The sequence below is a fragment of the Apis florea genome, unplaced genomic scaffold (genome assembly GCF_048593485.1).
Source record: "Apis florea isolate Af1SG1 unplaced genomic scaffold, ASM4859348v1 contig_3203_pilon, whole genome shotgun sequence".
Taxonomy (NCBI): Eukaryota; Metazoa; Arthropoda; class Insecta; order Hymenoptera; family Apidae; genus Apis; species Apis florea.
This window is the reverse complement of record NW_028256723.1, coordinates 8,294,083-8,315,068: the sequence shown is the minus strand read 5'-3', so window position 1 is coordinate 8,315,068 and position 20,986 is coordinate 8,294,083. Positions and strand designations below refer to the sequence as shown.

Here is a 20,986-nt window from a genome sequence, read left to right as displayed (position 1 = left end):
TATTTATTATGAAGATAATGTTTATTATTATTATCTAATTATTTCTATACAAATATTCGCTATCTTTATAAATATTAATTTCTAATTGATCATTGTGTATGAATTATTCACCAATTTTTACATATATTCATAGTTAATTTGTTTCTTCTCGTCAAGATACTCGTCAATTTTTGAAAATATTTTATATCAAAGTGTCTATGAATGATTTTCTTGCAAAAAAAGAAAATTAGGTTAGGTTAGGTTAGAATTTGTTTATAAATCTTTGCTAAATATTTCTAAATATTTGCGGTTATTATGAACTTGTGAACGATTTCTCGTGTGGACGTGAAAAGGAAAAATGTTCGATGTACTATATGTCGAATGTAGGACTGGGATACAACGGTCATCGAGAACCGTGACGTACGAACAGACCAAAGTTGTGCAGCCTAAACGAACCGCAACAAGCAAGGGTCCATAGAATGAACCCGTTACGAGTCAATGGCCGCAGTAAACGCATGTCCTTGCCATCAAACTCTATCGATGGCACTCGACCAACGGTGTACGAATTCCTATCAACAAAATATCAATCCTTGTTTTTTTTATACGATTTCTTTTTCTAATCTATTCTGATTACCACACATACATTAATCATTTTATATTATTTAAAAATATATCTTCTAGAGCTATGTATTTAATCTTTTGTTTGAATTGTCTCTAAAATTATACATATAGTTTTTATTTATGAAAATTTTGAATATTTCTTTTTTTTTTTTTTTGAACGAGTTATTATTTTTATTACCATAATTTTATATATATATATATATATATATATATATATATATATAGAGAGAGAGAGAGAGAGAGAGAGAAAGAGAGAGAGAGATGAAACTATTTTATACCAGTTTTATTAGTATCTACTACAATTTAACAAGTAAGTCAATTATAGATTGAAAGGAAAATAAAGTTCAGGTAAAATTGAGATTTCCCTTGTGTAATAATTCCCTTTCTATTATCCGTTCTACACTTTCCAATATTTCTAGAAAAAAATGTCTGAATAACTCCATTAATCACAATCTTGATCGTTATAAAAAAGTACTAGATAACTATATTATCTCTTTGATCGTACAAAACTTTTTGTAACGACAAATTGATTATTAACTTTTTGTCAATAATTGTCTACAAAATTATCTAATTTAATTTTTTTTTTTTTTTTTTTACATCCTTATGAAGATATTATCATTGTGTTTTCCACATATTATTTATACATATGCATGTAAAAACAGACAAAAGTTTCAAAATTTTTAAATATACTTATTAACATACTTTTTAAACATTTTATATTTTCCTAATTTAATAAATCTATAGTTTGCTAAAAAAAAAATAAATGAAATTCAAAGTAAACGTCCTAAATTTTATGCGAAAAGAAAAATGTATACTTGCGATATTATTGTAATTCAACAAATTAAAGAGAAAATCAAAAACATTGCAATGTAATTCAAATTACATTCGATAAGGAATTATAAGTCACGCAATGTTTTAATCAAGAAGCGAACTATAAAGATATGTAAAATCGCACAAGAAATTAGAAACATTTTCATTTTGAGTACGTGCAATTGTAATTGTATCATGTTAACAACATAATACAGAATTAATTAATTTTCAAAACTAACGATAATTTAAAAATTTTTTATTGTTATTTCGATTATATATTCGATATATGTGTATAAATATTAATGAAAAAAATATAACATATATTTCATATATAATTATTCCTTCCTATCCGCGACATTAATTTTATTTTATACGATTACGAAATTACGTGATTCTATTAAAAATGAAATATAAAATCTAATAAAAAAAAAATACTTTATTAAAAAATAAGATAATAAATATTTTTTGTATCCGTTATAATAATTTAGAAAAAGGTCAATGTTTTAAATGTAGTAGCATCATTTTGATTCAAATAACCTAACAGCGTAAATTAATAAGATTAATAAGCGGCAATATTATTATAGAAGCAAAGATTCCGGAACTTGTTCAGTTGGCAGGATCGTCGAATTTCTAGAGCGAAGTCAACGATTTGAGTCTCATTATGGGTTGAAGGAAAAGAATAAGAACAGATCAGAATACTTAATTAATTAATGTGTTCGTCACGCCAGTGACGATCTTGGAATACTTGTTAATGGGAGCACAGGAGCGCTCACCGTATATATTTTATTTCACCGTATACCATTATCGCTATCCATTGCTTGACCAATTTCTTTGATAATTAATAGCAGTTGTTATAAACGTTAAAATAATTTATAAAATATCTATATCGGTGTTATGTACTCATAAACATTAAACATTAACACATCTTAATTATTTTAATTATTTAAATAAATATATAAAACTAATATAATTAGAGAAAGATATTCTTGACATATTTTTAGAAAAGAAGTCGAATGAAAGTTTTTCTAGTTTTTTTTTTTTTTTTTTTTTATTTATGGAGAGATGTGATGTATAACATTTAAATAAATTCTGTTCATGAAATTGATGATTCACATCGAAAGAAATCTTGTGAAAATTTATAAAAATGTAAATGCAATTGTATGAAAAAGTAAGTAATATAGAAAAAAAAATATTTGAATTTATGAATTTCAAATTTATACATCTATCAGATCTATTTTGCAAAAATTTATTCAATGAATCATAAAATTTGATATATAAAGTAATTGAATGGAAAAATCTTAATCATCAAATCTATTACTGATTAACAACATGTATGACTATCAGACTATGACGAATGATAACTCCTTGCCAAAGATCTTGCTATTACAAAAGAAGATGAAAATTTGATATAGAAAATAATTACGTAATTAATTATATTCCCAAAAAAAAAAAAATAACATACCATAATTAAATGATCGTAATTGTTTAAAAAATTTGTGAAATATTTAAACTATTTGTTAATATAGCTATACACAACAGGATACACATAATGTCATAAAAATTTAGATGGTGGTCATATAATATGTATAATTTCATTCTTTCTAAGAAACAAAAATAGTCATCAAGTGAAAGTTATTCGTTATTACGTGATATTTGCAAATATAAATATCTGAGATCATTTGGTACGGCAACATTCCATTGATGTACTTGACTGGTTAACCTTTCATTGAAGAATAGAGAAATTATTACCTATAGCGATCAAATTGTGGATATTTTTAATATCACGTTGTGTATGAATTATAATTACATACATTATAATTATTTTATATTCAATTTTAATTGATAAACACATTAATAAAATTGAGCCTGTTTTATCGAGCATAGAATTTAAGAATTGAATATATTCTGTTACACAAATTAAAAAGTTGTTTGTTAAAAATCTTATATTATTTGTATTATTTTTTTATAATAGTTTAGAGAATAATAAGTTATTCAACTTTAAAATTAAAAAAAATATATTCGACGAAAATCCTTGCGTATTTTTTAACTTTCAGAACAGAATTCGAGAACGTGCGTCTTAATGTTTTCCAAAGTAATTTAATCTAACCTTCTAAAACACGATTCTCGATATTTTTTAAACTTGGCAAAATTCGAAAACTTTTCTCTTCGAATATTTTTATATATTTCTCACGATTTGCCGTATGATATTTATGGCCATTATGTAAAAATTCTTTATTATTTCATTCATCCGGCAGTATATGGAGAAATATAAGAGGCACGTGGCCAGTTCGTATGTAGTTGACTATGGAATTCGCGCCTTTCACTTTCGTTCTCTTTCAATTTTCCGTCCTGCTCCCATGCACGAAATATCGCGGGCCATGTTATTAAGGTAGATTTATGCAAGATAAAACGGAGATTTAGAATGTCGATACGACATTACTATTAGCCATAGGTCGGCCAGTGTCAATGTTTATCACGGATAGATAGTCAATTCTCACGGTACTGTTCTACATTTTTTTGAAAAGTTTTACAATGCATATACAGTACAATACATGCGAATACAAACATACTTCTATTTTTATTTTTCCATGATTTCATTCGTTGATTTAATCGTGTTAGATATGTTGATTAGATTAAGATTTGTTCTAAACTATTCTCAGTTAGGTTAGGTTAAGTTGCCTAACGAATATCTGTTATATGAATCAAACAATATTATGAATTTTTTTTTTTATATCAACAGTTTTTTATATTTTATTATAATATCTATCAAAATGAATTTAATTTATTATTAATAATAATAATAATAATAATCTAATCTAAAGATGGAATTTCGAAAATAATAAAAATAGAAAACAATATAATTAAAAGTTATGAAGCAACGTAAGTGGAAATTTAAACATAAACACTCCCATGCAAATACAAAGATGATAAATCTTTATTACGTATAATATTCTCACGTGTCATACATTTTTCCCAGTTATGAATGTAGAAAATAAAATTGTACATCAAGAATACTAATATCTTCTTTGTTCATAGAATTGTAATTTTCTCTGTATAGAAAAAAATCTGCATTAAAAGTAAATAAATTAAGAAAAAAGAATTGTCTTAAAAATATTTAATAGAAGAAAAAACATCAAATTAAATTTTAATACAAAAATAGAAATTATGTAAAATCAAAATATATTTTTTATATTATTTCTTTACTTATTTTCAAGTTTCAAAAAAGAATTGTTTAATGTATATTTTTGAAAATTTATATTTTCTCTAGGATTCTTTGCATAAACTCATTGTATATATTAAATTTTTAGTGCCTATAAAATTAAAAACATAATACAATTCATTTCGAAATAATTTCTTTAATGGTAATGGTAGAATACTAATCGATTATTATTTAAACAAACAAATCGAGAAAAGAAACTAATTGGAAGAAATTTGGTAAAATGCCAAATATTTTCACTCTTTTCACCGATTTAAAATTCTATTACTAAACTTTCCATTAAAGTAGACTAATTATGTATTTTGTACTATACTAACTATGTAAAAAACAATATAAACAGAAGAAATTATGATATATTATTATTAAAGAACTTGTAATATCTGTAATAATAATATGTAACGATATCATTTAAATATATAACTTAAATATATAATAGATAATATTAAAGTAAACAATATAAAAAAATGAATAGATACAATTGAAAAAGAAGAATCATCGTTGTTGTTATTAATTGCAAAAGCACAATTTTACGAAACACGTTATAAAATTTTTTATCATTTTTTTTATAAATTGTTTATATTTTTCGATTTTTATTTTACGAATCTTCACGATCCGTCAGACTTTCCATATTCTTGTAACGGTTCGTGCTACCAGTTGGAACAGTATGCGAAACGAACCGTCGAAGTACTGTTATCCGCTCCATCTCGCAACCTAGCAAACACTCCACAATGAATGAAGAATTTTCTTGTGACAAAGATCTCTGCATTGTTCAATATCAATGTTAATTCAATCTTCAATCCTGTCGTTTTTCTCTATTAATCTTCTATTACTCTAAGGTTTAAAAATTACATATTTATTGATATGATACTATATAAAAAATAGAATGAAAATAGATAAATAGTTTTTCATAAATATAAAAGCATAAATAGATGCAATTAAAAAAAAGATCAAAAGTCATCTTGCATCTAATGCAAAACTTAACCTAAAAATTTTACGAATAATAATCTTATATAAAAAATATTTCTATGATGAATATTTCTCCTAATATTATTTATTTAGTATTTCTACTCAATATTTTTTTTGTTATATTAAAAAACAAAAAAAGGTGAAAAACCTAAATATCTTTGACTTCTTCGTTTGATCAGCTTTTCTCTACTCGTATGCCCCTAAAAGTCCGCAGAAAGGCACACAGGTGGAATTAGTGTCGCGCAATATCAGGTTTATTTCGTAACTGGCAATTACATTGCTGAAACTGTCTAACAAAAGAAAAAGAAAAGATATTTCTCTTGGACATCGCGGATGCATTCATAAGACAGGATATTGCTAATAATGCAGCATACCATTTCTATGATTGGTGTTCTATTGGTTCCGCTTGTATCCGATGGGCAATCATTCATTCAAGAAATCAAACGCGAGACATGTGTTAAGTTTCTACCGAGTGCGAATGGCGTAATGTAATCGTATCGTAGTCGAAAGTGGTTAACTGGTGTTACTTGACAGATATTGATTACATTGTTACAATATGATGTGACACGATCAAAAAGATTAAAGCTTTTTTTTTTTTGTTTTATTTAGGAATTTTTTAATTGATCAAATTGAAAATTACTTCCTTAGAATGGATATAATGGAAATAAACAGAATTGATGGCATGTTTATATGGCACGATCATTTTTTTAATGTAATGTATACCTTTAATTTTTAATAAAGATAAGTAAAAAATAATTAGATGTAAATAGTTGAAAATCAGATTATGGAAACTAGAGAACAAGTCGAAGTTCACACGAGCTAAACAAATCTTACAAATTTCACTATTTCCTCCTATTAGAAAGCAATAGACTTTTTACGTGTTAATGATCTTCCGCGAATAGCGTTCCATGCCGTATTTGCTCGATACGTACACTATATTTATCACAAATTGTTTTACTAGTTTTATGGTATTTGATAAGTTATCATTATTACGGTACTTCGTAGTATTATGTGATTTTAATCAATATTATTACATTTTTATATTTTTACAATCAGTACGAAATATGTATTTGTTTTAAAATAATTTTAGAAATGAATTATCGTTTCTTATTAAATAGATATTCATATTTCAATTTTAAATTAAACGCTTAACGTTATTATCTATCTCATTTTATTTTTCTATATCTTTCGAATTTTTCGCTCTTTAATTTTTCTTCATTTTTTCATGCGCGATGGAGTGAAAAGGATATCAATTAGATATACACCTTTATTATATATACACATTATACATTCGATTCTGAGGAAATATATTATATTATTATATCTCATTAAGAAATGATTAGAAGACCAATAATTATTAATATAATAAACATAAAAAAGACTATCAAGAATTGGGCATCGGATAAATTGCAAAATTCTCTTCCTTTCAAAAAGATGGGAGAACGAATCTTATTGTAAGTTACGTTGTAAGAACAACGTAACACAGTGCGCCTGTTTGTTTCATTGCGCGTCGTGAGAACGTGATACAATGAACAACCGAACGTGAAACGCACAAAGGGAAAAACGGAGGCACAATAACTAGGAAATGTAGGATCATCATTGCGTTAATTACCGGATTCAAAAAAATCGTCACAATCGGTAGAGCAATCGCTTTTGTGATAATTGTGAATCTTTTTCTCAGCACGCTGATTCACATTCGAGTCGTTCACTCGTCACTCGTATTACACAAACTGAAATTTCATTAATAATTATTTTTCAGCCAAAGTACGTAATTTTGATATTTTCAAAAATTTCTCTAATTTTTTTTTCCTTAACATTTTTTTCATTCCCTAACATTTTATTTTCTTGAATTTCATACGGTAAAACGGTAACAAATGTCGCATTTTTATCGATCGACGTTACTCGGCGAGCACCGAATCCATCCGCAATTACGCCATCAGTCCTATGACGGAAGTTAAGAAGCGGTTCCGGAAATGAGAGCTCCGTTGGCCGCGCTAAACTCAGTTTCCCTCGACCTTCCCAGGATGTGGGTTAACGTGTACTGTCTTTTAGTCTGAATGATAACTTTTACAATTTTTAATAATTTTTTTTTTTTTCGAAATGTAATTATGCATGCAAATATTAATTATCAATAAATAAATAAACTCAAACTGTTAATCAATAGCATATATTTCAACAAGAAGAAACATCGTTAAAGACCAAAATATCTTCACGAACAACCATCATATCATGATTTCTTTCAATTCTTATTCCTTAAACGGTCAATTATTCTATTTATTCATTCGTCTCATAGCGTAAAAGAGAAATCCTTCATTTATTAACATTCACTTCTGCAGCTTATTTTCCCAAGTATGCAAAAAACTCGAACGATCGTGTAAGTATACCGTATACCTTTCTCTGAACGCGATACGATGCAATTTCAAGCCTCGCCACCGCGGATGGAATTGCTTTCGACTAGAATCCGCGTGCGCTACGCTTACCGATCATTTCCTTCCGAACCGATAAGAGAGAGAAAGATAAAGAAAGGATAAAGACGGAGCTCGATCGATAAACGAAGTTTTTTATATATATACACACACATTTATATTTAATATTTTTAAATTCACTCAAATGAAACTTCAGATCATAGTTAAACGTTTAATAATCTTTTTCTTGATTGTTTAATTCTTGCAATAGAAACAAAAGAAGCAGAGTATTATATGGATTAACATATATATATATGTCATGCGTAAAATATACAGTATTTGTTTATATATTATTATTATTATTATTATATTTTTCTCCACATTAAAATCGTTTCTGTAGAAATCTCGAATAGAAATGGATTAATTTATGTACTATAAAAAAAATGTTACGCTTAATTAAACAACACTGGAAGAAAGTTGAACTGTAGCTAAAGAAAAACGTAGCATTCTGTTCTTTGTTTCTATTTTAAAAATCAAATCAATATTATTCGTGTATAATAATTTGTCATTTCAAAAATTTTATACACATACAAAATAAATTATATAATCGATATGATAGCTAAAAAAAAAAAAAAAAATCTGCTAAATATTTATTCTCTAAGCAATTATTTTTAATAACTATAGATAAAAGCTTTCTAATTCATACTATAATATTTAAAATATAACATTTGTATTGTAAAGAATAGATATCCAGTTGGAGATTTCAACGCATCGCTCGCGGAATAGAAAACTATTACGTTAACTGGAAACTTGTTATAGATATAATTTATGGTAATCATACCACATTGTGAGTTCATTAACCACGGAATTCTCAATATTAAATATTCCCATGCATATCTTATATGTATATTCCTATTTGTGAACACGTTTCATTTTACAAGATTAAAATTAAAATAAAAGATCGTTGCAAAGTAAAATTAATCAAAATTATAGAAGAAATCAAGGAATGTAAAAAAATAAAATACTCTGAAATACTTCGATCGATATATTTAAAACAATCATATTATTTCTAAATGAAATAAATGATTAAACTCAATTGGAATGAAAAGTTAACTTATCATTTGTCCAAAAAGGAAACAAAATAAAAACGCTTTTGTCAAACAATTGCAAATATTGTAAATATCTTTTCCTAATTTAATTAAGGAGATATTGTAGAAGTGCAAGTAATGAAATAAAAGAATCGAGGCAGGAGAACAGTATGGTTCGATGGTTATGGCGAGCAAGCAACTGGGCAAGCCAGTATCGCCACGCTTGTTGGACTTTACACAAGGAAATTGTAGAAATTTCTTCGTAATAGTTGCCAGATAGGACGGAATTATCATAGTCTTCAATTTTTAGCGTAAAACTATGTGGAACAGGACGTAACATTTTTCAAGGTTTTTTTCTTCTTTTATAAGCTAATTATTATTCGAGAATTGATGAAATAATCTCATTATATTGATCTTTTTCTTTTCCATAGCAAAGCATAGATAATTATATCTTGAATTTCGTTCAAACAATATTAAAATACTTGAGATACACTTGTATTTTCGATCGATTCTCTCTGAAATTTAAAATATTTATCGATAAAAATTTGCCTTTCTAAAAAAGTCTACTTTAACAATTTTATCGTTAGAACGGCAAATTCAATATTTTTTTATTCAAATGCATAAACGAACATTCTAATTTTCTGTAATGAAAATAATACGTCATTGATATAATAGTATAAAAATTTGTACTTAATTTTTTAAAATATCTTTCCTAAATTTTTAATACATCTACTACTAAAAATAAATACTACTGCAATTTTAAATATCCAAAAAAAAAAAAAAAATATATATATATATATATAAGCACAATTTAATTTCACAAATAATTATGTTAAAAAAGTTGATAATTATGTCAAAGTTTTCATAAGCAAAACAATTCTGCTCCAAAGTCGATAAAGATGCAAGATGTCTATCTCTTAAATTTATCCTAGCTAACGTTACATCCTCCATGTAAGTAAATACATGGAGAAGCATACTATATATGTTGGCCTCGTGTAGTACATGGTTCAAGGTCGGCCAGTACACACCGAAGACGATACATGAGGTATGCGTAGGTGCATTCACCCTTTGAAACTTGCTGCTATAATATAACTATACTTGTTCAAGCTGTAAGGGATAAAACAGCAAAGAATGTAACTATCTATGCAACATCATGCAGAAATTCACAGAGGAACTTTTATTTAATAGACACGTGTACGATCACTTTTCTTTTTTTTTTTTTCTCCTCATTCGATATATCATCTCTATAAACAACTAGCACAATAACTAGATATTGATTATAATGATAATGATCACTTACACAGTCGATAATAAAAGTATAATTTATATGATAAAAATTCATTCACGTTTAAAAGAAATTCGAATTTAATTCGCGTTTACTCTTCGCATTCAACAATTAAAATTATTTCTTCGTTTACCTTTTACTTATTCGTTCGTTTATTATTATATATTCATTTTGTAAGATAAATTTTCTAATTTGCATTATTATTATTATTATTTAAGAAGAAATAATGTAATTAATAATACAGTTATAAGTCATTTAAAATAAAAATAATGCTGGGTGAAGATTGCATGGTTAAGTATTTTAAAATTATACATATGTCATATGCGCTTAAGATTGTATATTATAAATGAGCGCGAAAATTAAATCTTCTATAAGGAAGATTATTAAAATATAAAATAATGGCAAAAGATATATTATTATAAGATATTTTATTATAAAAAATATTTAAAAATAGAAAAATTTTATATTTAAAATTTAAAAAAAAATCAAAATTATATAAAAATTTTTAAATAAATAAAAACATCCAAAATATTTAAAGAGTTGAGAAAATAATCATAACTAAAATTAGAAAGCTTAAAGCTTTTAAAAATTAGAAAAAATTGGAATTAAAAATTTTTTAATATGAAAATATTTAAAAAAAAAAGGAAGAAATTAAATAATTAACATTCGTATTATTATCAAATTAACTTATAACATCCTTAAAAAACTAATTAAAAGAACAATATAGAATCTACTTACTCATATTTGTTACTATTAGTTCACAGCCTGTTATGATCCATGACGTGTTCCGGCCAAGCCGAATTTTGTTATCACCTCAGTTTTAAAAGAATCGCGCGTAAAAAAAAAAACGCACGGAGAAACGAAAGGCGGTCTATTTCATACGCGAACGAGCGCACTATGAAGAATGCCGTCAAAAACAACGGCCTCTGTTGACGCCACCTGTTGTTACTGCCGCCCGAAATGAACTTATATTCCCAGATATACACTTCGAATTACCTTTAATCTCATGTATGTAATCGGTGGCATAAATCATCTAATAAAATCATATAATTCGATTTATTTTTAAACAATTGATGTGAACACGCGTGATCCTCGAACTGTGACACGTTTAATACTGGGAACCGTTAAGTTCGTCTCGGTAGCATCGGCATCACGGTCTTCGACTAGACTGCAAGAATTCGCTGCTGTGTGACCCCCCCAAGAATCTCTCTCTCTCTCGAAGCGACATAGGCTGAGGTAGGGCAGAATAGTATACGAGCCTTAGGAAAACGAATCTTCAATAACTTTTTCGACCGTGAATCACTCTCCCGATTTTCGGCGATTATCAGATCGATGTGATAGAAGAGGATAGTAAAAAAAAATAGAATTGTCTCATTCTATTTTTGTTTATATATGAGGTAAACTTAAATTGTTTATAACTTAATGAATAAATCTCAATTGATACTTTTGTATATTAAATTTTGTTATTTTATTAATAAATCTCAACAATCGATTTTTCAAAAATGTCTTACGAATATATTAATATTGTGTATAAATTATTCGATCTTTCCTTCATTTTACATGATCATCTTTAATTAAAATTTAAATATTAAGAATTTTCAATTTAAACGTATTTGAAATATAAAAGAATTTTGAAAAAATAAAATGTATCTAAATATATAAATTTCGCTATCACAATCTTTTGAATTTAATTATAATAAAATTATTATTTTACAGTAGTTATTTTCTTGAAATATATAAAAATTATTTCGATGAATTTTTTTTTCACTTGTATTTTTTAATTATAGATATATATATATATATATATATTGTATAATAATATTTAAAATAACATTTGTAAAAATTTTTATATTATATATCAAAATAACGCAATATTATATTAAAGTCATTAAAAAAAAACAAATTTTTATTTATTCTTATAATTACATTGATTAAATTTTTAAAATAAAAATATTACATTCTTAAAATTATGATAAAAGATCTATTATAATTAAATGTTTTTTTCTTAGAGTCAGTCCTGGTTTTCCAGATTCAGTAAGAACATGTATATTGCATCAAAAACTTCAGGTAAAATTCATTTTTTTTTAATTTAAAAATTTAAAAATAATATCTTTATCTAAATTAATTTAATTTTAATTTTAATAATATGATATATGTATAATTATATATTAAATTTAATATTAAAATTTTAAATAAATTTTTTTAATTGAAATTTTAATTTCAACATAAAATTCAAAATAATTTTTTAATTTTTACTTTTAATATAATACGATGCTGATACCAATATTAAACTTTTTATTTATTATATTTTATTTTTTTAGATGATGAATTGTTGTATTGAAAAAAAGAAAGCAAGGGAAGAAATGGCACATAAATCTCAAAGTATAGATACTGATGAATTTGAAACAGGTATATATAACGTAGTAATGCATTAAAAATATATTAACAGATATTACGTATTATAAAAATATTAATTATATATAATAATTAAATTAATATATATATTTAAAGGAAAAAAATAAATTTTATTTTAATTTTTTAAAAAACTCAATCCAATATGTAATTTATAACGTTTCTGATTTTAGCAGAATCAGAAGAAGAAGAGTTTTTCGAATGCACTAGCGAGGAACCAGCAAACGAGGACGATTCAACGAGGACACAGCTGAAAGCGAAACATCTATTATGGAACAAACCTGCAGGACGATTAGCCAAACATCCTTCTCTCAAGTATAAAATTTATTTTTATTTTATTGTTATTATATTATTATTATTATTATTATTATATAATTTAAAAAAATAAATATTATTATAAATAATTAATTTATGTGTAGGTTAATTCAAAGTGGAGATCCTCTTTATTTGCCGATAACGCAAGATCCTGTACCAAAAACAGAAGATCAACTCGAAGAAGATGCTCAAGTAATGATGCAGCTTGGAACTGATAAACATGCTTCAGAAATGCGAGCTAGATTAATGAGTGCCTCATTATTATCTGATATGGAATCTTTTAAAGTAATAATAATATGATATATACAAACCTATAAAATTAATTTTTTTATACTTAGGAAAAATGTAAATATCTTATACGTTTTTATAATTCTTAAGACGAAACATTTAAATGAATATAATATCTTAAATAATTTATAAAGTAATTAAATTTTATAAAGATAATTTTTTTTTGCTATAAAAAATATTTTAATAGTAAATTTGATATTTTAAAATAGTTATGAAAAAAATTTTTTTTAATTTTTTAAAAATCGATTAATTACTTTTAATTTATATATATAGAATTTATTTTTTGAATATTTTTTTTATAAAATAATAAAAAGAATTTAACTAATATAATAGGCAGCAAATCCTGGAGCAGTTTTAGAAGATTTCATTCGTTGGTATTCTCCAAGAGATTGGATTGAAGAAGATGAAATAGATGAATGGGGTCAACTTAAAGGTTTTTTTTATTAATTTGCTTATATTTTATAAATTAGAATTATAAAATAAAAAAAAAATTTTTTTTAAAATCAATAATAATGTAATTTATCATTTAATACAGGACATTTATCAGCAAGAATGTTAATTCCGAATAATCCATGGTCTACAACTTGGAATTCAGCTCAACCTGTACCTGCTCATCGACAGAAACGATTGTTTGATGACACAAGAGAGGCTGAAAAAGCTTTGCATTTTTTAAGTACAAAACGTATAGGTCAAATTGCTCAACTTCTTTTACCAACTTTAACTCATGCAGCGCTTCATACTTTAAGCGAACAAAAACAAGATGCTCTACCAAATCTACTTGATGTGGCATCCAGTATACTTAATAAATTACAGTATGCGACGAAACCTATTCATCAAAAATTATATATATATGAGGTATCTTTAAATTATATACTTATAATTTTTCATTTTATATTTTATCAATAAAAAACAATAAAATTAAAAAATAAATTAATTTTAGGAAATTATTCGAGATATAGAAGGTATAGAAGCTCTTGTTGCTCAAGTAAATTCATTACAACATAAATTAGGAGGAAATAACGATTCTAAAGAATTTACTTCGTTTCTCGTCCAATTAATGCGTGGAAAGGAAGTGGAAGTACCAGATGGATCTAGAGGAAATATCGGTTCTCGAATAACAACAATGTTTAGGGATGCTCAAAAAGTATTATATATTTCATTTCATTTTATAAATATGATTATTATATTATTAAAAATACAAAGAATCGAGTTTTTGCAATTTATTATTTTTTTAATTTTTTAAATTATAATTATAAAATTCTTAATTAATTATTTATTTAAAAAATAATGTTATTTAAAAAAGTTAATAAATTTTAAGTTATATATTTGGAATAAATTTTAAGTGATAAATTTATGTTTTAGGCTGCTCTTGTAATGTCTTCTCTCAACATTAATCCAGAAATAGATGCTATTGGAGACAGTAAATTTAAATCATTTCCAGAACCTTGCTGTAAAGAATTTATTCTACGTATTGTAACACCACGGCCTTCACCAACATCAACAGCACAACCTCAAAGATTATATGTCTGTCTCAAACGAGATGATATTCGTTTAGCTGGATTCTTTTCGGAGGATACAATATTTTTGTAGTCCATATTTCAACATTTTTTTAATAATTACTTGATAAGTACTAGAAGTTCAGTTATTTCTATCATTTTATGTCTTTCAGTTATATGAAATATAATATTATTGTTAAAATATATTTTCTAATTACGTTAATTCATTTGTTTTGATTTTCGTATTAAGTATATATATAATTATTTCATTGTTTCCATAAAAAATAGCAATCAATTTAATATAAATGATATAAAATAATAAAAATGATAAAACGTATATAAAATATAAATATAAAATTTTTTTTTTTAAAAAACTTATGTTAGAAAAAATTGATTTTATTCGTTTATATTTAAGATTTATATTATGATAAATAACAAAAAATTATATATTAAATAATAATAATTCTTTTATAAATATTCTTTATAAAAATCAAGATGTAAATATTCTTGAATAATATTTTTCAGAATAATTATTATTATTAACTATTATTATGATCCTAACAAAAATATTCTTTTTTCGAGTTTTGGAGCAGAAAAAAGGAAATCTCTCATTATATAATCCAATTCTTCCAGAGCTAGTTGAGCATGTAAACATAGCACTGTATCCTCATCGTTATCCCGTAAATATTTAAGACCACGATATAAATCAATCAAATCTTTACCGAGATTTGTTAGAGTATCTTTTCCAAGGCCACGAAGTAACAAAGTACTAACCATAACTGCAGCTCGTCGACATTCGGGATTTTTATCTGTTTTTATAATACAACTAATGCAATAGATTACCTAAAAATATTGTTAGATTAAAATTCATTTATAATTAAATTTATATATTACACAATTAATATCTAATATTTTAAAATGTAGAATGTTTAACTAAATTTTATATTTATATAAATTTATTTATTATATATTTAGTTATGAAATTTTTATTTTATTAAACATACCTCAATAACAATATCTCCTAATCGAAAACCTAAAACCTTACATAATTCGCCTAAGCAAGAAAGACTAGATGCACGTACTAAAGAATCTAAATCTTTTGTAGCACATAAGAATCCATTTATTAAAATATTTTTATAAGCTGATGCCATTTCACCTATTGAATTATGTATAAGTTGAAATTTTTATATATAAATAGAAAATATATAAATAGAATATATATAATATATAAATAGAAATTATATAAATAGAAAAAAAGAATCATAATAAGATATACCTAAAGTTCTGGTCACTTTTACAAGTATTTCTCCCAACTTGATCCTAGTTTCTACAGTTATTTCTTTTGCTGAAACACGTTGTGGCATATTAATATATTCTTGTATTAACATTTCGATAACCACTTGTGGATATGAAGTGGTTAAAACACACAATCCATTAATTGCTGCCAAATATATAAATGAATCTTCATGTTTCAAATTTTCCTATAATAAAAAATTGACAATATGTATATAAAAAATATATTAGAGAAAATTAAAATTAAAAGAATTTTTTTCACTCAACTGTAAATAGTTGTAAAAGAATTGCTTTTCTAGCAATTGCATATGGATCCATATTTTCAATCAATTTGGTAAGAGTTATAAGACCATGTGCACGCACAGGTAGTAATGGATCTACGAGATCTTTAAGTGCTTGTTCAAATTTGTTCAATGACTTACAATTCACTGAGAGATCCTCATAATGTTTTTGTTCAGATTTACCTTGAGTTTCAATCAATTTTATCAATTCTCGTGTTAATAATAACAATTGTGATGAAATATTGGAAATACAACATTCTTTTAAGAATATTACAAAATTACTGAATATTGCCCAATTTAAAGGTTTTTTTCTTTCATTCAAAATTATTTTTATTAACATTAAACTGACATACAAAATTTCACAATCACTTTCATCTGAAGAAGTCTGATTTTTTTTAATATATTGATTAAATAATGATTTTATAAAACAAAATAACGATGTTGGATTTTCAACTTGTGCTTCTTGTACTGCAGATATATTAGCTAAACTTGATAAAAGTTTTATAGCTGCTAATTGTTTTTCAATTTTATCAATTATATCATCTTCTGTTTCTAATAAATTTTGCTGATCTAATTCTATAGAATTCGATAGAAATTTTAGTAAATAGGAAAATAATTTAGTTGATAATACTTCTATAGTAAATGTTAAATCAAATAAACTATCTGCAAATTCTTCATATTTACAAGTCTCATCAATTCCTATAATTTCAATTCCACCTGATGGTCCAAACCTCGACTTTAAACGATTTCCATAATTATTAGTTATACTGTGACCAAGAAATACAGCAAAAAGATTATTTCTTAACGATTCTTCATATAAAAGTAACAATATGAGTTGTTTAATTTTGATTTTCTCTGCACAAACACTTTGCCTAAAATTATTATATAATGAAAATAAAGGAACAGCCACATGTGTTAAAAGTTCACAAGGTAATTGTTTAAATTTAGCTTCCACAGTTATAAAACATTTTGTTAAATTTTCAATGCATTTTTCTACTTCATTTTCGTTTTTTAATACATTTTGATCATTTTTTGATATTTCCAATAATGGATTACATATTACTGCTACAATATTTTTAAAACAAATATTAGCATTATATTCATAAAGTGCAGTAATGCAACAATTTGCTATTGTTGTTGAATGTTTAATCGGTGTTGATGTTAAAAGATTCAATAACTGAAACAAATATAATTTATTCTAAAATGAATAACTATTTAAGAAAATAAATTGAATTATTATAAAAATAATTTATAAAATATACTTGTGTACATATGGATTCGTAATATTCATTAGAATTATTTCCATGTGATGTAGCTATTAATCTGGAAATAATACCCAATTTATCCCAATGTTCTCCAAAATCCAATACATCTTCACAAATAGCAGTTATGATTGAAACAATTCCATTAGGTTGCATGAGTTGTTGTAATAGATAGTGACGAGTTTTGCGTTGGAGCCATTTTGGTGCTCCTTTGATTCCAAAAATTACCATTAATTCTTTCATGCTTGTAGATAAAGGACAAATATTTAAGAATTCATGAAGCAAACATATAAAATGTTCTTGATCTTTTTTTAATTCATTATATAAATCTTCAGTCATTATAAATTCATCTTTGCTTCTATTTTTTGATTGATTAGATATATTCTTTTCAGATGGTTTCATCAATGGAGCATAACTTAATTGTAAAAGTGCAGCTAATAATGGTCCTACTTGAGCAAGTATTGCAGGACGAAACATAACTTCATTGTATAATTGTATAAGAGAATTAATTGTGAATTGTAATCGTTTATATTTCTAAAATAAAAGAAATATTTTAAATTCATTTTATTTATATCTTGTATTATTATATTTATATATTTTTAAAGAATTTTTTAAAATTTATACTTGTAAATCTGTTAGTTTTTCATTATAAATTGTCAAAGCTCTGGGACATAATTTAACCATATCAACTCCAACTCCAGGTAAAAGGCAAGGTATAATTCCCATTGCTGTTATCAGTTCTATACAAATTTTTAAAGTATGGAATTGTTTAACACTGAATAAAGATTCATTATTGGTAGAATCACATATATTTATATTTTGTAAAATATGTATAGTAATACATATATATTGATATCTAAAAATATTAATATAAATAAATATTAGATATATATATCATCATTAAATTTAATTTAAACTATTTTTATATATTTTTGCAAAATTTTAAATAATTTGTAAAAGAAAATTATCTTTTTATAAAGTAACCTTACCTAATATCGTCTTTATCATAAATATTGTTATTTAAGAATTTTTTATTATTTTTCATTAAAATTCGTTTTACTTTTTGTAAAATATATTGCAATCTTCCATCAAAATCTTTAATCTCTTCTAAAATAAATAAAATAGTAAAATTATCATCAAAATTTATTATATAATATAACATAATATAAAATTTATTATTGCTTTATAAATAATTAAATATTATTGCTTATAAATAAATATAAAATATAAAGTATAAAATATATTTTCATACCATTTTCAGTCTTATCAATAGTTGTCAAATGAAGTAGTATTTCATAATAATCCATATCTTTATTTATTCAAATTAACCTATTATTTAAAATATATATATATATAAATTATATACAAACATAGTTACTTTACTTATTTGCTTCATATTGCATATATTTATAGTACTTACATTAATCATATATCAAGTTTAACCTATAAAATAAGATTTATATTTTAATAATTGATCATATTTTATATAATTAATCACAATTGTAGAAAGTTTTAATATATGACTTTATCATATATTTATAATATATTAAAATTTAAAAAATGGGAATTATTATTTTTTCTAACAATTTTAATAGCATTAAAATGGTCTACAATTATTACATTTCGACCAGATATGAATCGTTTAATGGAATTACATAAATGTCCATTATGTTTTGGTACTTCTGCGTGTAATTATATTCATGAAGTAGATATTAAATTTCATGATTTTTATTCCGTGTTTTCTTATTTTTTCGGAGTAAAAAATGTATTTTTTGGCTCTTTTAATAAAAATAGGATTGTTCTGAAGAAATTGGCTAAAAATTTTGAATTAGATGAATTTGACAGAATAGTTTGTGAAAATGAAAACATTTCTCATATTTGTACAATAAAGGACATAGATGATAATATTAATATTAATTTTCATAAATTCATTGAAAAAGAAGTCAATTTGAATTTTATAAAAAATAATTTTAATGGTTTAAAACTTTGTCCTACAATCCAACATTTAGATAATTTATTAAAAGATGTATATCATAATAAAAAAGATGTTCATAAAAAAATATTTGATATTAATATTTGGACATTAATTGTTCTTAACCCTGAACCTCTCTTTCTTCAGGTATATTGTACATATATTTATACATTTTCATAAAAGTAAAAAATCTAATAAAATTTAATAAAAAAAAAAGCTTCATGGAATAAAATAGAAAAAATAAAATAAAAGAACTTATATTTATAGATATTACCTGCAGATAAAGATTGGCCTGTACCAAAATATTTTGGTGCTTGTGGACGTATTGTAATTGAGGAATATATTGGATTACCATTAACTGCTTATTATAATGAACCATGGTTACATAGAGCTAAAATAGCTTCAAGTCTTCTAGATGCAGCTTACAAGTTTACATATAAAAACAAAGATTTTGGTTTTTATTTAACTGATGTATCTGCTGATAATATAGCAATTGATATGAATAATAATGCAAAATTTGTAGATTTAGAAAATATCATTGTTGTTGATAAAAATATTGCACCTGCAGGTAATAAAATTGTAATTTAAGAATTATTATTTACTAGAGAAAGAATAAAATACTATAGAAAGTAAGTATATAAGTAAAAAAACTTTAAAAAATTATTTAAAAATTTTTTATATATGTTATTTAGAAAGATCAACTACATGGAATCAATTACAAGTAAATAGTGAAAATTTTAGTTGTCCAGAATGTCTTGCATTTTCTTCTATTGATATATGTAATCATAAAGTTAGTGATCACAATTACTATGCAATATGCAAGGTTGGTTCTTATTATTAAAAAACATAATACTAATTTATTATATATTTCAAAATTATTTTTGATAAAAAACTTTTCAGTTTTATATAGAATATTTTATATTTACAGATATTATTAGCATTAAATATAAATAATAATATACTTCCTGGTGGACTTTTACATGATATACCTGTAGAAATATTAAAAAGCTATCCAGATATACAACATCTATTACAACAATGTGTGAATCCTGTATCATCTAATAGAATATTAATTGGAATACAATTTAAAAATCTATTAGATATTATAATACAAAACCAAACATAAAAATATAAAAATTAACTAAGTATTCAATTAACTATGTTAAAAGTATTTAAATTAATTCCATATATAAATCTTCATATAAAATTGATATTTGATTTTCTGTATATAGATATAAATAAAATGTAATATAAGTAATAAAAGATGAGATTGAAAAATTAATTATTTATAATAAA

General features: G+C 24.3%; 4 protein-coding genes and 1 long non-coding RNA gene across 6 annotated transcripts in view; 3 read left to right on the top strand and 2 right to left on the bottom strand.

Moving 5' to 3' along the window:
* Window positions 1-11,541, bottom strand: part of haf (leucine-rich repeat and fibronectin type-III domain-containing protein hattifattener) — a 16,375-nt gene extending 4,834 nt beyond the window's left edge. The window contains exon 1 of the mRNA XM_012484827.3: window positions 11,110-11,541. Within this exon, the coding sequence (XP_012340281.3) occupies window positions 11,110-11,113 (4 nt within the window). The 5' untranslated portion in view covers window positions 11,114-11,541. The remainder of the gene's footprint in view (window positions 1-11,109) is intronic.
* Window positions 1-15,412, top strand: part of Rab3GAP1 (RAB3 GTPase activating protein subunit 1) — a 22,896-nt gene extending 7,484 nt beyond the window's left edge. The window contains exons 7-14 of one of the 2 annotated variants that reach the window (XM_086911004.1): window positions 12,381-12,438; window positions 12,693-12,780; window positions 12,960-13,098; window positions 13,203-13,383; window positions 13,720-13,819; window positions 13,922-14,241; window positions 14,327-14,530; window positions 14,749-15,412. In XM_086911004.1, the coding sequence (XP_086767130.1) occupies window positions 12,381-12,438; window positions 12,693-12,780; window positions 12,960-13,098; window positions 13,203-13,383; window positions 13,720-13,819; window positions 13,922-14,241; window positions 14,327-14,530; window positions 14,749-14,976 (1,318 nt within the window). In that variant the 3' untranslated portion in view covers window positions 14,977-15,412. Of the gene's footprint in view, window positions 1-12,380; window positions 12,439-12,692; window positions 12,781-12,956; window positions 13,099-13,202; window positions 13,384-13,719; window positions 13,820-13,921; window positions 14,242-14,326; window positions 14,531-14,748 lie in introns of both variants that reach the window. The other variant, XM_003692371.4, reaches the window with a different exon arrangement.
* Window positions 9,297-11,416, top strand: LOC147657256 (uncharacterized). Its single transcript, XR_015292893.1, has 2 exons — window positions 9,297-9,434; window positions 11,129-11,416. It is a non-coding gene; the product is annotated as an uncharacterized LOC147657256 (long non-coding RNA).
* On the bottom strand, window positions 14,513-19,047 carry Tango6 (transport and golgi organization 6). Its single transcript, XM_012484829.3, has 8 exons — window positions 18,971-19,047; window positions 18,708-18,825; window positions 18,343-18,574; window positions 17,719-18,252; window positions 16,443-17,633; window positions 16,159-16,363; window positions 15,887-16,038; window positions 14,513-15,725 (listed from the first exon to the last, which is right to left on the bottom strand). The coding sequence occupies exons 1-8, from the start codon at window positions 19,023-19,025 to the stop codon at window positions 15,432-15,434; spliced, it is 2,781 nt and encodes a 926-aa protein (XP_012340283.2). The 5' UTR covers window positions 19,026-19,047; the 3' UTR covers window positions 14,513-15,431.
* LOC100868323 (divergent protein kinase domain 2A) lies at window positions 18,978-20,986 on the top strand. Its single transcript, XM_012484830.3, has 4 exons — window positions 18,978-19,837; window positions 19,958-20,258; window positions 20,383-20,513; window positions 20,619-20,986. Exons 1-4 carry the CDS (start codon window positions 19,238-19,240, stop codon window positions 20,814-20,816), a joined length of 1,230 nt encoding a protein of 409 aa, XP_012340284.2. The 5' UTR covers window positions 18,978-19,237; the 3' UTR covers window positions 20,817-20,986.